General features: G+C 42.4%; 1 protein-coding gene across 6 annotated transcripts in view; it reads left to right on the plus strand.

Moving 5' to 3' along the window:
* Positions 1-14,425, plus strand: part of LOC137431336 (uncharacterized) — a 47,170-nt gene extending 32,745 nt beyond the window's left edge. Inside the window, exons 5-11 of one of the 6 annotated variants that reach the window (XM_068122558.2) lie at positions 1,801-1,939; positions 3,737-3,820; positions 4,386-4,633; positions 4,790-5,029; positions 8,935-8,988; positions 11,319-11,444; positions 12,678-14,425. In XM_068122558.2, coding sequence (XP_067978659.1) covers positions 1,801-1,939; positions 3,737-3,820; positions 4,386-4,633; positions 4,790-5,029; positions 8,935-8,988; positions 11,319-11,444; positions 12,678-12,986 — 1,200 coding nt within the window. In that variant the 3' untranslated portion in view covers positions 12,987-14,425. The remainder of the gene's footprint in view (positions 1-1,800; positions 1,940-3,736; positions 3,821-4,385; positions 4,634-4,789; positions 5,030-8,934; positions 8,989-11,318; positions 11,445-12,677) is intronic. The other 5 variants (XM_078781884.1, XM_078781885.1, XM_078781887.1 and 2 more) reach the window with 5 other exon arrangements.
* The last annotated feature ends 3,131 nt before the right edge of the window (positions 14,426-17,556 follow it).

Raw genomic sequence — 17,556 nt, forward strand, 5'->3', positions numbered from 1 at the left:
ACGTTTGTGAAGTTTCATGTTGATCGGATAAGGTTCGTTTTTCTATGCAAGATGGCTGCCAAACCACTTGACCTCCATCATCATCATTTTCATATGCAACATCAACTATATGCAACAGTGGTGTTAGATGATATTTGTAAAATTTCGCATTGATAGGGTAAGCGATTTTAGAGATGTAATTATTTAATTTTTCCTTCAATTCAATATGACTGCCACACCATGTGACCAATTGTGTTTTTGTGATCATATTTTAATCACTGTGCCTAGTTAATGATGCACAAAGTTTCGAGTCAATCGATTTGGTGGTTTGGGAGATGTTTATTTTTTTTTTTTAAGGTTTTAGGTTGAAACCAATATGGCTGCCAAACCATGTGACCTATGATGTCATAAATTTTATATTTCAATACAAATGGGTCATAGATCATGTGCATGCAATTTCAGATTTTTAGCATAAGGAATTTGATTAAAACATATTTGGCTGGTGTACCACTTCACCTATGATGTCATCATTATCGTGCTTTTGTTCCCAATTGGGAGTACTTGACAATGTGCCAAGTTTCAAAAAAAAATTCCATTCAGTGGTTTCCAATAAATAATTTTTTCTTATTTCCATTTTATCCAAGATGGCTGCCATACCACGTGACCTATGACGTCACAATTATCATAACGTTCTGCATGTGTGACTCTTACCCTGAAAGTTTTGTCTCCATTGGACATGTACTTGCTGATAAAAATGAGATTTAGCCCGTACAGGCGGACTGACAACCCGGAAACATAATGCCTCTGGCCACCTTCGGGTGCGGAGGCATAAAAATGCCGACGTTCATGGCAAGTCATGGCCGGCTTGACTGCCTCTGGAAGTGGTACCTAAGGCAAGAAAAATTGAAACTCTAAAATATGTTATTTATTTCTTTTTAAATATGTCTGGTAATTATAGCCTGGTGTTGACTTGGTGGTTAGGGTTCTGGCTTGGGATCCTAGGATCCTGAGCTTGAATCCCGATTGATCGCTGAATTAATGCCAGGGGGGTTGAATCAGCCTGTCATCCTTCCGAGGTTGGAAAATTGAGTACCAGCTTGCTGGGATGAATGATCCCGGTGTGTACCCCGATTTAGAATTGGTGCACCGTAAGATACACCGTAAGAGGCGACTAAAGGGTTGGCGTCAGAAAGGGCATCCGGCCATAAAGAAAAAACATTGCCTCTAAAAGGGAACCATGATGATTGTCATGGGGCCCATAAGGCTAACCCCCGCTCAAGCAGGGAAAATGGCCTTAAAAGGGGAATTTTTTATGCTCGTCGCCGGAGGCATTATTTTTTCGAGTTGTTTTTTATGTCTGAAAATTGTTTTTGTTTTTTTTTAGTCTTTTTTTACATGTGTGTTTGAATATAACTGCCATTAACCAAAAAAGGGTAATATCTTAGGTAAAAAGCGAAATATAATTGGTTAAGTGGCGACGTGAAAAATGCCACCCACCCCACCATGTTACATTAATTCTTATGAGAAAAAATGCTTTGATTTTCTTCTTTTCGATATTCGTCGCACCATTCAGGAACGCATCCCCGACGTAAACTGGGGTCTTCCAGTACCTTCAGTGAGGGTTAATCTAACGTGTGGCTGGCCTACATGTGTCAGTTCACAGGTGTTGGTTGATACTTGATGCATCAGGGCCACTAAAAAGCAGTGCTACATGCAGCTCTAACTATACAAAATGCAATGGAAGATTTCAAAACGATGCAGATATTTGACATTTTGTTGTGACTGTATTTTTTGTTTTTTTTTACTCTCCATTCCTTCCAGGGCTTCTTTCGTAGAACACTTCGCTCCCAGATCCAGTATGAACGCTGCCACCTCCGCTGTGTCATCCAGAAAAGCAATCGCAACCGCTGCCAGTTTTGTCGCTACCAGAAATGCTTGGCTGTTGGGATGTCTCGAAGTTGTGGGTTGATGTTTCTTCAGATAATTTGTTTGCTTTGTAAGATGTTTTTGGAAAGGATGGCGTAAAGGGCACATTCAATGGGCATTCCATCACTCAGGCCAATTGAGATTGTTGAGAGTAGTGACTTGATGGGATGGGCCATAAGTGAGTCATTTGTAACCACAATTCACAAAACTTAATTACTTATCCTCTGCTTGGTGCGTGTGTGTTATTTAAATGTTGTTGCTGTTCATGAATGTTTGGATTACTAGATACAATGAATATGCTAGTAGATGGACTGATTGACACATATCCAATTAAATTTAATGATGTGATATTCATCGAGCTCAAAACGAAAAAAAAAAAGACACAAGCTTTCAAAAAGGATGTTTTGCTGAATGACAGGATGACAAATTAAATTAATTAAAATTTTGGGTGTACATGATTTTCCGAGTACTTTAATTTTGGAACTATTCCATCGTATAGAATTGAAAAAAAACATGGAGGATGTTGTTGGGAACAATTCCTTTGGCATTTTTTTTCCCCAATTTAACATTGCTGTTATAAACCATGGTTATTTTTGCATGGAACCAACCACCTCCTCTTTTCAAATGCACCCCAAGTGATCTGCAGTTGACTTTTGGCTTATAGAACCTGTATGCACTGAACTTTCTATTTCGGTATTTATTTATTTTTGACCTTGCAGCACCGTTTGTGATTGTCAGGTCAGATTGACATGACGTCTGTGAAATGTCCTTCAACATGCACGTTATCAGACCTATTGCAGATGAACACATCCATATTGAGAACGATGTCAGCAAGAGTTATTTTGGTTAATTTCCAGTATTACGAATAAGAATTGAAAACATTCTATCATGTGCCATTGATGGTGTTGGCTTAGCGGTTAGGGTGCCGGCTTGGGATCCTAGGATCCTGGGTTCGAATCCCGGTCGATCGCCGAATTAACGCCAGGGGGGGGTTGACTCAGCCTGTCATCCTTCCGAGGTCGGCAAATTTGAGTACCAGCTTGCTGGGATGAATGATCCCGGTGTGTACCCCGATTTAGAATAGGTACACCGTATCCCTGTGCATCGTAAGAGCGTGACCAAGGGTTGGCGTCAGGAAGGGCATCCGGCCATAAAAACATTGCCTCAAAACAGGGAACCATGATTGTCATGGGGCCCGCAAGACTAACCCCTGCTCTAGCGGGGAAAATGGCCTTAAAACGATCATTCATTCATTCATTCGTTCATGTGCTATTGATGTTAAAAAAATAAAAAAAAAATTTTTTTGAGGAATTCAAGTAATTTATAATTATTGAATCAAATTACAAGTACAATCAAACCACATTCCAACGATTTACAAAATAGCTGTTTCAACAAAGTTAATTGTTCATTAATTAATTTGATAATTTCTACCATCCCCTCCTACCAGCCTGTTGTATCCACAAGGGTTTTGGGGAGGGGTGCTAATTTGAGCCACTGAGAAGCATATGGGGCTATCCAATGTGATGCAAGTTGTATGAAAAAGCCTTTCAAAGTTTAGACATCTATTGAACTCGCATTAACCAATGATCACTATTATCCCTCAAACATTTTGTTGAAACCTGCCAAAAGCACCGTTCCTTTTGTGCTGTTGTCCTGATCATTTCAGTGTTCTAGCTCTTACATGAGCTTTGACATTGTACACGAAAAAAAGTTTTTATCCTATAACTAGGATTGGGGATTTCCATTTTTCTGAGCAGGCAATTGTTTTGTTCAGACAGATAACTTAATTTCTGTTTTTCATTTTTTTTGTCTTGTCCCGTCCTTTGTGCAGCATCAAGACGGGGTCGCATACCTCGTGCAGCTAAAGTACATCCCCTTGCTTATAACTCTTGGGGTGCAGAAGATGAAGCTCCAGGTGAGGCTAGAATTTGTACTTGTACATTTGCATGTGTTGTCTTTGCTGCTGTCTGTGCCTTCTTTATTTTCAGCATTGTTCTCATATTTGTAACTTCCCTCATTGGTTGTAATCTCCATTTGTGAGTTTCATAATGTGGATGGAGTCACCTGAAGATTCAGAATCCACCTCCACCTTCCTCCCCTGTAAGGACGTGCTGGCTCCCTACCTCCACCCGGTTTACAAGAACTGATGGCCATTTTTGGTTACAGCCAACCAGATAGCTTTAATTCAAGGGGCCCGTGGGGTGTGGCTGTTTGTCAATCGTGCCAAGACAATAAATGCTCAAACCTTTCTCCCACCCCACCTTCCTTATATTCATCTTTTACAATGGTCATCTTGATGCGCGACCAGTTTTTTTTAATATTGGGTCTTTTATGACGGGTTCTTTTTGATGTATGATTTAACATCTCGTCAGCAATGTGCTCACAACAATCTCGTTTTGGACATCGTGTATGTTTTTCTGTATATGCTTTATAAATCGTTATATGATTTGATACTCCACTTTGCTTTTGGACCTCTGCAGATTCCGTTGCTGCTGCAGCCTGCCCATCTCCAAGCCAGGCCGACACTCAGACTTCGAACCTTGACCGTAGCATTCCCACGAGCTCTGCAAAGTCATCTCCAGCATCACTTGTAATGTCAACGCCATCACCCGCTGCACAGCCTTTCCCGAGCACTCTGGTGGAAATGTTATCTTCAGGAACGCACAATCCTGTACGAACTGAGCCATCTCCCATAATGCATCGTGCCTCACCCTCAGTTTCATCTGCTGTAAGTTTTCAGATCCTGGGATTAGAGAGTCAGTCCCAAGCAGACTGGTGTGATGATGCTAGTGTGAATTTTGCAGAGAAGCAGTTGTAAATGATCAGTCATTGTCTGAGTGATTTTGCTGAATAGATCTTGTCTTTTTGCTGATTCTTTTGATAGTCTATCCAACAGCCACCCTCCCAAGAGGTGCAGCGTTCATCACCCGATTCAGCGTTGAGTGAGCGGTGGTCTGAAGGCAGCAAGCCGCCATCATTACGTGCTGCTGAGGCGCTTCGAGTTCTTGCTCGTCATACGCAGGAGGTGCCTCCTCTTGAAAGGCCGTCTGGCGGTGGCAATGGTGCGACCCACAAAAAATCCTCATTGCCTCAGTCAAAGACACCATCCACTACTAACAAAAGAGTAAGGCTTGCTTCAGACTTACTAGCCACACCAATATCAAGTACACAGCTTATGTGTATACAGCTTAAAAAACGACATTACTTTCCAGTACACCTAATATAACTCTGTGGAATCTGCTTAGAATACCTGTTATTGCTCCCTGGACGTTTTATTTCTTTGTTTTTGTTTGAAAGTCATATACCAAGGGCAAAATAGTGCCTGGTGTGATTGGCTTGAAAGGTATAATTTTGAAATGCTTTATCATCTTGCTAGATGGGATGGCTTGTATTGTTTTGATCTTGGTATGAGCATATACAGTGCCTTCAGAAAGTATTCACACCCCTTGACTTTTTCCACGTTATATTACAGCCTGAAAATAAAATGGGTTAAATTGAGTTGTTTTTTTTGTCACTGATCTGCACATGATACCCCATAATGTCAGTGTAATTCTTTTTCTTTTTTTTAATATAATTCTTTTTACGAAATCCTTAAAAATGAAATACAGAAATATCTAACTTGCATAATTATTCAACCCGCTGAGTCAATACTTCATTGAATCACCTTTGCCAGTGGTTACAGCTTTGAGTCGTCTTAGGTATGTCTGTATCAGCTTTGCACATTTGGATTTGGGGAGTTTCTTCCATTCTTCTTGCAGATTTGCTCAAGCTCTGTCAAATTGGATGTGGAGCGTCGGTGAACAGCAATATTCAGGTCTTTCCACAGATTCTCAATAGGATTCAAGTTTTGGTTTTGGCTGGACGATTCAAGGACTTTCACGTTTTTGTTCTGAAGCCATTCCAGTGTTGCTTTGGATGGATGATTGGATTCATTGTCCTGTTGGATTGTAAATATTCTTTGCAGTCTAAGGTCTTTTACATGCTGAAGGAAGTTATCCTCAAGGATTTACCTGTATTTGGCTCCATTCGTTGTTCCCTCTATCCGTACAAGTCTCCCAGTCCCTGCCACTGCAAAGCATCCCCATATCATGATGCTGCCACCACCATGCTTCACGGTAGGGATGGTGTTGGTTGGGTGATGAGCTGTGCTCATTTTCCGCCAGGCCTAGCTTATCTCATCAGATGAGCCATTGTTGTCTCCTCAGTACACAGAATATTTTGCCTCATCATCTGAGTCTTTCACGTGCCTTTTTGCAAACTTTGGGCGTGCTGTCATGTGCCTTTTTGGCAGAAGTGGCTTCGTCGGGCCTCTCCCATAAACCCTAGATTTGTGAAGGAACTCAGTAGTTCTGTCAGTGGTCATTGGGTTATTGGCCACCTCCCTTACCAAGATCCTTCTTGCCTGGTTTCGTCGGACGGCCAGCTCTAGAAAGAGTCTGGGTAATTCCACATTCTTTCCATTTCCTGATCTGATGATGATGAGCTTTGTTTCCACCTGCTCAAAAATGCCTTGCCTTGGAACAGGCCGCAACGGTTTCTGCACGATTAAGCGCTCAATTTATTTTTCACTTTCCTCACTTACACCATCAAATTAATGATCTTCATACCTACAAATCGCTGTTTAATATACATGGCTTTTGTAGGTGCTGTAGTTTTCAAAGTAGGAGCTTGGAATGATTTGATGCATTATATGATGCAATTTTCCACGATGGTCTCTCATGGACTAATTAAAGTACATATATAATCAAGAACTGTCTTATGATTTGAGGATTGTAGCTGATGGACTAAATACACCTGCTAAACCTGCAGGGAAATCAGTGAATTTTGAGAAACAACCGATTCTTATAACTAAGCGTATTTATTTAAGGAAGGCTGTCATCCCTCTGTCGTCTTACTGCATACCTCCATAGGATAGGGTGTCACTACTGTGACCTGTGATACTTGTAGGAAACTGGAAGATTTGAACCATCTGTTTTTAAAATTCCCTCTATATCACGGACCCAGACTGCATCTATTTCAAAGTATTAAGTAGGTGGAGATTGGCGTGTCAGATCTGCCGAAAAAATTCTGCCATTTAAACCAAAAGCATTCTCAAATCGACAAGGTGGTTCAGAGATTTTCAAAAGAGCGGGAAATCCATATACGTAGTATTATGGATTTCATAAAGGCCCCATCGTTCACCACTCTTATGCCTAGGCATGTGGTGTATATTGAGAGCCTTGCGGCTTTGAAAATTCCATAAAAATTCAAAAGAAGAAGAAGATGCCTCGTTCTCCATATTCATCAAAGCGATGGCTGGACCTTTTTATTGGAGTGCTTGCTTGAATGCTTGAGCCACTTGGCGAGGGCTCTACAAGCTTCGATCTTCGATCCCCCCCTCTCCCCCCCCCCCCCAAATATATATATATATATATATATATATATATATATATATATATATATATATATATATATATATATCCTCTCTCTCTCTCCATGCCCTCGTATCTCTCTACTCTCCTCACTCTCCCTCTGGACCCCAACTGAATACTCCCGTCTCTCTCCCTCTCTCTCTTTACCACCCTCCCTCCCTCTCTCTCTCTCTCTCTCCCCCACCTCTTTCTCTTTCTCTCTGTCCCCCTCTTAGTATTCCCGTCAGTCTGGAGGGAGGGGGGTTGGGAGTCTGAAAGGAGAGTGGTGGGGTGTTGTGGGAGTCTGGAGAGAGGGTGGTGGAGTGGGAGTGGGGGGGGGGGGGGGGCGTTGGTCGAGTAGGCGTCCATCCAGATGAAGGGAAAGAGCTGGGAGGAGGCAATGTTACCCGGCAATGCTAATACCTTTGTTCATATGGTATAGATAGATATAAAAACCACCGTTTAGAGGCCATTTTTCCCCGCAAAGCAGGGGTTGGCCTTTTCGGGGACCATGGTTGTTGTTGTTTTTTTGGTCCCCTTTTTGAAGCAATGTTTTACGGCCGGATGCCCTTCCTGCCGCCAACCCTGTTTGTCGCCTTTTTAAGATAAACAGGGAATTACCAGTGTACTGGTACTCAATTTGCCGACCTCGGAAGGATGACAGGCTGAGTCAACCCCCCTGGCGTTAATTCAGCGATCGACCGGGATTCGAACCCAGGATCCTTGGATCCTAAGCTGGCACCCTAGCCGCTAGCCCAACACCAGGGTTGGAATAGATAGATATACTGGATTATATTATCACATGCTTGTCCATGTTGCTTGGTCTGCTTTATTTTTTTTATTTTTTTTTATTTTTTAGGATGCACTATTTTGAAATTCAAGGGGAAAAACATCCTAGTTGTGAGAATTACCCTTGCATTCATCAGATTTGTTTAACTGTGAACATTAAGAGAGTTAGTATAAAGAGTCTGGCAATAGTCTCATTGTTTCTGAGCATGATATCCCAGAGTAAGGAGTGGATGCTGCTTCATTGAGCAATGATTAATTGTTGGGGGCGGCCACTTCATTCGGAAAATTTCATTTAATTACCTCTGCCACCAATCACAATTTTTGTAACTCACTCTCACACTCACACTCACTCTCACTCTTACTCACTCTTACACACCTTTGCTGTTGTTTCCGGCCACACAATCCCCTGAAGGGGGAAGCAAGGTAAAAAGCAAATATATTTATTAGTCCCTTACTGGATGCACCGGAAGGGACTGTAGATTTTCTGTCCATCTGTCCATCCCTCCTGTGGTTTTCCAGACTTTTTTCCATTACCCTTTAACATATTCAACTGAAACTTGGTACATGTCTTTATTATGATAAGTTACAGAAAGTACAACTTATTCTGCAGCAATTACTGAGTGCTTGTAACAAGAACTTTTATTGGGACCATTCGGAGACATGTATTGCAAAGCAATTCTCCCTCTTGTTAATAATATATTTGTACTTGTTTGAACATTTGAAAAGTTGGCATTTTTTGGACAATTTGAGTATCTTTCTTGTAACCTTTTGAACACCCTGTGGCATATGTCTGGGTACATATACGAGTGTGTATCTCTAATTTAATGGTTTGCCATTGTCTTTGTTACAGCAGTGTGCGAATGCCATGAAGCACATTTCCATTGCCAGTGCCCTTCCCTCAAAGGTACATACATTGCATTCAGAAAGTATTCAGATCCCTTCACTTTTTTTCACATTTTGTTATGTTGCAGCCTTATTGGTTCACAAGTTATCAAGTGACCACTATATTCGTCATGTGTGTGCGTCTGTGTGTCTGTGTCTGTCTGTCTGTCCGCAGCATAATTACCCGATTATATCATCCGATCTTGATGAAACTTGGGTGGGAGGTTGATATCATGATCTACTTGTGTCCTGCCTCGAGTGGGCGTATTGCGCCCATTGTGGGCGGAGCCACGCCCGAAAAAGATCTTTTTAAGGGGTAATCGATTTCAAGCTACATCTTCTCCGAGGGATTTGGTGGAATCTGACAGGGGTTTCGATATTTGGTTGGGCCAATGTCATGTCTAGCCCCACGGAGCTCGATTTTTAATTTTTGATTTTTTTTTCATGTTTTTTTTTTTTTTCATTTCATTTTTCACCGAATTTTCGGTATTGTGTAGCTAACTAACCTCATAACTGATTATACATTATTTTCTATCTCATTTCAAGGTCAGTAACCTTCGTTTTGACATTTCCGGGCCTGGCCTGTCCGGGCCTGTTTCGGTTATAGTCCGTCCTTTGTCATTGAATACCGCTTGCTCATGAACCATTGTCGTCTCCTGACTTGTGCTGAAATCGTTTAAATTCATTTCTTCCCTCATCAATCTACACTCAATACCCCATAATGACAAAGAGAAAACAGGATTTTAGAAAGTTTTGTAAATTTATTTAAAATAAAAAACTGAAATATCACATTGACATAAGTATTCAGACCCTTTGCTATGACACTTGAAATTTAGCTCAGGTGCCTCCCATTTATCTTGATCATCTTTGAGATGTTTCTACACCTTGATTGGAGTCCACCTGTGGTAAATTCAATTGATTGAACATGATTTGTAAAGGCACACACCTGTCTATATAAGGTCTCACAGCTGACAATGCACATCAGAGCAAAAACCAAGCCATGAGGTCGAAGGAACTGCCGACAGAGCTCAGAGACAGGATTGTGTCGAGGCACAGATCTGGGGAAGCCTACAAAAAAATTTCTGCTGCATTGAAGGTTCCCAAGAGCACAGTGGCCTCAACAATTCTTAAATGGAAGAAGTTTGGAACAACCAGGACTCTTCCTAGAGCTGGCCGACCGGCCAAACTGAGCAATCCGGGGAGAAGGGCCTTGGTAAGAGAGGTGACCAAGAACCCAATGGTCAATCTGGCTGAGCTCCAGAGATCCTGTGTGGAGATGGGAGAAACTTCCAGAAGGACAACCATCACTGCAACACTCCACCGATCTGGGCTTTATGGCAGAGTGGCCAGATGGAAGCCTCTCCTCAGTGAAAGACACATGAAAGCCCGCTTGGAGTTTGCAAAAAAGCACCTAAAGGACTCTCAGACTGTGAGAAACAAGATTCTGTGGTCTGATGAAACCAAGATTGAAGTTTGGCAGCACTGTATGTATAAGGCAGCAACATAGCAAAAAGTGAAGGGGTCTAAAAACCACCTTTAGAGGCCATTTTTTCCCCGCAAGCGGGGGTTGGCCTTTTTCGGGAACTGTGGTTGTTGTTGTTTTTCGGTCCCCTTTTTGAAGCAATGTTTTACGGCCGGATGCCCTTCCTGACGCCAACCCTTTTTGCCGCCTTTAACGACAAGCAGGGAATTACCAGTGAACTGGTACTCAATTTGCCGACCTTGGAAGGATGACAGGCTGAGTCAACCCCCCTGGCGTTAATTCAGCGATTGACCGGGATTCGAACCCAGGATCCTAGGATCCTAAGCCGGCACCCTAGCCGCTAGCCCAACACCAGGGTCTAAATACTTTCTAAATGCACTGTATTTTGAAACGTGTTAAAAATGTATTCCTATCCAAACATGCAAGTTTGTTTTTGATTGATTTAATGCACCAAAAACTGTTTAATATCAATTGCCTTCCCTGAAATAAATTATCTCGCTCTCTGATTTTAAAAAACAAATTTAAACTGTTTATTGCCATTCTCACTGACAACCGTTAGGAAGTATCTCCAATAAGGTATTTGAAAGCAGAATGTTACCATTACTGAAGAAACTGATATAAGCACTATTCATAATTTCATACAGAAATCTGCAAATGGGACAACACATGCTTTCCTTTCCAGCCACATTTTGTGAATTGATATTGGCAAAACCCCACATTGCAAGTTGAAACTTAAAAGCTAAACCCCCAACTCCCTCCACCCCAACCCTTCCCCCCACCCCCCTCCCACAAATCATTGTGTAGAATGTTGTTCTGCAAACTGTTTGTCTTGCGCTTTGCCAAATGTTCATGCAATCTTGTGTTTGCAGGTGGGTGCTGTAGAGCCTGAGGACATGGAGTGTGATTACCTGAAGGATTATCGGCAAGCCTTCAACATCTGTTCCGTTAAAATTGAGAAGGATGGACAAAGCGATACAGGTCCTGCAGAGGCCAGGGTATGTATTTGGAAATCTGGATATTTTCTTAAATTTTATCATTTAATTACCGGTATACCATAAAGCATCAATTACCATCCCTTGATTTTTTTTTTTGTAGTTTCTCCCAATAATTACCAGTATCTGAGAAAAAATGGATTTTCTTCTGTCCCTAAGATGTTGAACGAAAAAGACCTGAGCCGAGAAGGTTGTGATGTTCGAACATGAAAACATCTTATGTTGGTTATCAGACGTTAAATATTTAGCCAAATATTTTAAAATAGATTTTATTTAGTCTATGGCTGAGGGAAGAGCTCGTACCATATCACATACAAGACAAAGGCATGGGAAAGAGTGTACTTTAAGTTCCTTTTTAAAGTTCGTTTTGCATTATGTATAAACAGACACTCTCACCATTAAGGTAAGAGTGCTTTTAGTTTGTATGTTTGCAGAGTCGAGGCTAGTGGAGGAGCTACAACACTGAACGAACCAAGACATAACAGAATGAAAAGAGCATTGGAAAGATTGAGGAAGGGGTGGGGGGTGGGGGGCGGGGGGGACACACCAACAGCGTGGTAGAGGGACAAAATAGATGTGGACTTGGAGGAAGAAAGGAAATGGAGAAGAGAAAAGAGCAAGGAGAGTGGAAGGAGGATACTGGGGGTGAGCAAGCTGAATACAGGCACAAACTTGAGGGGGGGTTGAGGTAATAATCTGGAAGCAGAAGGTGGTAGGCTTGGGGAGGGCTGGTGGGGGATATAAAAGATCATGAGTATGGATTGGGGATGACTTGAGATGCTGGAGCCCCAGGGGAAAGAATAAAATTGAAGAGAATGTGGAAGTTGGTTCCACAGGTGAGAGAAAAGAGGAACAAATGAGTGGAGGTGAGCCGTGATTCTGGATTTTGGGAAGGGGGTTGATGGTGGACCGCATGCGCCCTGCGGAGGCCTGGAGGAGACCGAGCACGGGATGGGCAGCATGTTTTGTGTAAAAATTTTTATGCTTTTACACGATTGAGATGAGCATTGGTGCATTTTTTTTTTTTTTTTTTTTTTTTTTTTTTTTTTGTACTCCAAACAATCCTGATGAGGTGGGATTCAAGCGACTTTGTTTGCTTGTCGTTTGCCATCGTTTGAGTCACAAATATTCCCCTAATTCTTCACTGCTAACAATCCAATTAGCAAAGCATTTGTTTACATCATGGCAGTCAGATGGCTTTTTCTGAATCATTTCCATTTTTCTCCCCAATCACAGATGGCTTTGGAAGACTTGGCAGCAATATCAGACGACCTTGCTCATTTTAGCCGGCAACAAGAGCTGTTACTAAAAAGCGCCTTGTTTGACTGTAGCCAATCTCAGCCTGATGAGGCTGCAATGTTGGTTGCCGAGGCTCGACAGCTGCTTGGGACTTTTCGCCAAACCACTGCCGCCCGCTTGACGGCACTCTCGCAAATTCTGGTGCCATTGGGAGAGGCCGAAGCACAGGAAGGCAGCAATGAAGTTGGCGAACGAGCTGGAGAAGCGATGCTGCATTCACGTGTTGACAGATCAGAATGGTGCTGATGTGGAACCTCGCGAAGGGGGTTGAAGGAATAATTTAGCCGCAGGGTCTGACCACCTGCGAACCAAGGTGTCTCGTTTTCCCTCACCCCTAACCACAATCCTAGGATATCAGCCATCTCCATGACGCAACAGCCAGATTTTATTCTCGCGCAACAAACAAAGAATGAAATGCAAAATTCTTGTCATGTTTATTCTTTCTTTGGTATGTGTGAAAAGCTTCATCCCCTGAAGAGGAAAATGCACGTTTCTATATTTTATTTTTTCCAGCAGAAATCAAGGAATCGATTCATCGTGATGTAATGTTTAAGGAAAAATAAATATTTTGAAGACTACTTGCATAATAATTAATAATTACGTTAAGCAACCTGACATGATACAAATGTTGGTATTTATTAGTAAAAACATATCGTTTGTTACAAACAGCTCGTAAATGTATTCCCTTGTAATACTTCTGTATTTATCTCTCCTCTCTCCTTTCACGTTAGGGTTTCAACCCAACCTCCCTATTTTTACATTTACTATCAAATGATTCAGAACTTTCGTAATCAGTCCTTCAATTATGTATATTTTTTCTTAAGATCAAAGCTCATGGACGAGAAAGGTGACAGAGTATATGAACCCACAGTGGGGGAGGAATGAACAAAGAGGGGGAAGGAAACAAAGCAACAGCCATATTCTGTATCATTGAGGCTGCTCCCTTGTAATAGGTAGAGAGATGTTGGCTTTGAAAAGAACACCTGGTTCAGAGGAGCCAAGAGGAATTTGATGGAAAGTTAATCTTCACCAGGAACTGTGGAAGGAAATCCGGTTTGGGAGATTCACATTTTTCATCAGGCCCACAATTTCACAGAAAAAGTCTTTGCTGCAATGCCATGGCTGATTGTTGCCGAGCTGCCATGATGACAGCAGTTGGAATGCTGTTGCGACACTCAAAACAAACCACAAATGCAATGATGCCATTGTGGCTTGTAAGTGTTGCAAAATGAAGGAATACTTTAAGGTCATTACATCTATCGACGAAATAGGAAATGCACATTTTGGAGGGAAGAGAGGGGGCGGGGGACTCCGAGTGTGTTTGGACAATCGGTTAGGTTTCTTCAATCTGTGGGGAAACAACACCTTACATCCTCGGCATATCAAACTGGCTGCCAATTCAATAAATACGTTTCAAGTATTTAAACTATGAATCGATTCGTAGTGGTTTGGAGTATAGCGCATTCTAATTTACACTGAAAGTACAGTGCCCAAACCACCTTACAATACAATCATGTGAAGGGATAATAATAACAATAATACTGTAATAATAAAATTCTACATTTTTGACCAAACGTGACAAAATCATGCTTGCAATTTTGAAGTTTAATTTTTTTTCTTTTTGTTGTTGCTCTGCCCCCTGGGCATTTCTGTGATGACCTTTATTAAATATAAGTTCCACTTTGCCTATGATGTTCTTTTTGATGTCCTTTTTGCATTGTTCTGCATATTTATTTTCTTTGCCTGAAAGAAACGACATGTTATCCTGGCTTGAAGGCCTTCCTCCTGTCCGTACATCAGAGGACTCCAACCGCTTGTGATAACCTTTCAATTTATACTTTATGATAACGATTTTATTCCTCTGTCTTGGACTTGGGAATAGTTGACATTGTTTTCCCTATTTTACTTTTTTTTTTTTACTACTGATATATATTTGTAGCTAAGTTTGTAACGGACGAGTTATGAGAATACGGTACTTGATTAAGTTGTCTGATTTATAGAGCATATTTGCTAGAACAGGATGAATTATGTTTTGAACTTCTAAATGTTAGGATACAACAACACAACAGGCATTTTAAGGCCATTTTCCCTGCAAGAGCTGGGGTTAGCCATGCGGTCCCCATGACAATTTTCTCCATTTTGCCCTATTTTCTGCATCTCCCCTTGTTTACCCCCCTTGCCCGCATTTCTTCTTCGACCATCTTTAGCCAAGTCTTTCTCGGTCTTCCCCGTCCTCTACTTCCTTCTACGTTCATTTCCATCACTCTTCTCAACCCGTCACTTTCATCCTTCCTCAAAACACATGACCAAACCATCTCAACCTGTTTCTCTTCACAGCATCCATCACAGGCTCTATTCCCATCATCTTTCGCAATTCATCATTTGTCTTCCTCTCTCTCAACGATACTCCGCACATCCACCGAACCATTCGCATTTCCACCCTTTCCAGCCTTCCTTGCTGCTCTACGTTCATTACCCATGTCTCGCTCCCATAAATCATAACACTTCTCACACATGCAGCATTCACCTTTCCCTTCAGCTTCAACGACACTCCCCTCCTCATCAGCACGCCACTCAGTTCCCGAAACTTCTTCCATGCACATCTCACTCCAGCAACCGTTGCCGAGTCTGATTCACCTTCTCCATTCAGCAAGTCTCCTAGGTAACAAAATGTTTTCACACCTTCCAGCTTCACGCTGTCTCCAAGATCCAACTCAACATTCCCTCCATCTGCAGCGCCCTCTGTGCACACCTTACACTTGAATGTAGCTGCCACACTGGTTGATGACCCTCTCAAACCACTACGTTTTTGATGAACCCACTCAGCGCACATTGTACATTGAATGGAATTCATTCCGACACCCTTCCTGCACACAGCACACGGCCACTTCCCAGTTATTTCGACCTCACCACATGCTTTACCACTTGCCATTACCTTCGTCTTTCCGATATTCACCTTCAGACCTTTTGTCTCCATACATTCCTTCCACTTGTTCATCTTCTCCTTCAGTCCATCCATACAGTCACATGAAAAAGTAAGTACACCCCATGTAAAGTTTTGACTTTTTCAACATATTTCAACATACAGCTATTTGATCTTCATTTCAACAATATTGATAGATAAAGGTGATATAAGAGAACAAATATCATGAAACATTGACATTTTGTAGTCCATTATATAATTTAAATAAACATAAATGCAAATTTCGCATGTGGAAAAAGTAAGTTCACCCTTGGCTCTTGTAGGTGGTATTGTGTGTGTCCAACCTTGGGGCCTTGTTTTTCTCTCAGCGGTTCGTCGATTGCGCTGCAATTACTTTCGTTCCCTGTTTTTTGTCCGTCTTTCACCCCATACTTCCTTGTTTAAAATCTCAACTCAGAAAAAAAAAAAAACCCCAAAAAAATATTTCCTTCTCTGCTCTAATTCGTTTATTCGTTGTTCTTATTTGTTCGTTCGTTCTTTGACCACGTTGTTCGTGATCACGTTGTTAAAAATGTTTAAACTTTCCCCTGAAGAACTGTATTCTGTCATATATTATAACACCTTTTTCTTCTTCCTCTCTAAAAGGATGCTTTCGACTTACCAAATCTATTCATTCCAAAAAAAAATCCATCTCTTACAGTGCCTCTTTCATACATTCCCTAAACTCTCCAGCACTCCACCCCTCCTTCAGCTTCCTCAAACGTATTTTTGACTCGAAGGTCTCGAACTCTTTTTGCAATAAATGTTCGTTTCCCATTAATCGTACACTTTTCAAAATCCAATCTCACCCCTCCCCTCCAAATCTTCCCCATCACCCCTTCCCTCCAAAACTTTCCCATCACCCCTCCCCTCCAAAACTTCCCCATCACCCCTCCCCTCCAAATCTACCACCTTGCCCCTCCCCTCCAAATCTTCCCCATCACCCATCTTTCAAATATTCCCCCTTGCCCCTCCCCTCCAAATCTTCCGCATCACCCATCCCTTTCAAATATTCCCCCTCACCCCTCCCTTTCAATTCTCCCCATCACCCCTTCCCTCCAAAACTTCCCCATCACCCCTCCCCTCCAAATCTACCCCCTTGCCCCTCCCCTCCAAATCTTCCCCATCACCCATCTCTTTCAAATATTCCCCCTTGCCCCTCCCCTCCAAATCTTCCCCATCACCCATCCCTTTCAAATATTCCCCCTTGCCCCTCCCCTCCAAATCTTCCCCATCCCCCTTCCCTCCAAAACTTCCCCATCACCCCTCCCCTCCAAAACTTCCCCATCACCCCTCCCCTCCAAATCTACCCCCTTGCCCCTTCCCTCCTAAACTCCCCCCACACCCCTCCCCTCTGAGACTCTCCGTCGCTCCTCCCCTCCTTTACTCCCCTCTCACCCCTCCTCCTCAAAGCGTCCTCCCCGCTTCTTCCCCCTTCCAACTTTCACCTTCATCTCCCCAAACCTTCTGCCTCGCTCTGCCCCCGCCTCAAATAACACCTCACTATGCCTCACCCAATCACCATCAAACCTTTTGTCCGCCCCATTCTTCCTTTTCTCCAAGCCATTCTGAAATCTCTGACACACCTTCAACAGCTCTCCCTACCTCTTCCTCCTCTTCCACATCTTACCCTACCCCTCCCCCCCCCCCCCCCGTTCTGTATCCGATGCTCCCCCTTCCTCTTCATTAACGGTATGGACCTCAAACATCCGGGGCCTTCCCTCAAACTTGACTGATCTCTCCATACAGGTTGCTTCTGACAAACCAGACGTGATCTGCTTAACAGAAACTTTCCTCCTTCATTATGTCTCTGATTCCTTGGTATCTCTCCCAGGTTACTCCCTCCTCCGGTAT

The sequence above is a fragment of the Myxine glutinosa genome, chromosome 7 (assembly GCF_964187855.1).
Source record: "Myxine glutinosa chromosome 7, kmMyxGlut1.1, whole genome shotgun sequence".
In the NCBI taxonomy this organism is placed as follows: domain Eukaryota; kingdom Metazoa; phylum Chordata; class Myxini; order Myxiniformes; family Myxinidae; genus Myxine; species Myxine glutinosa.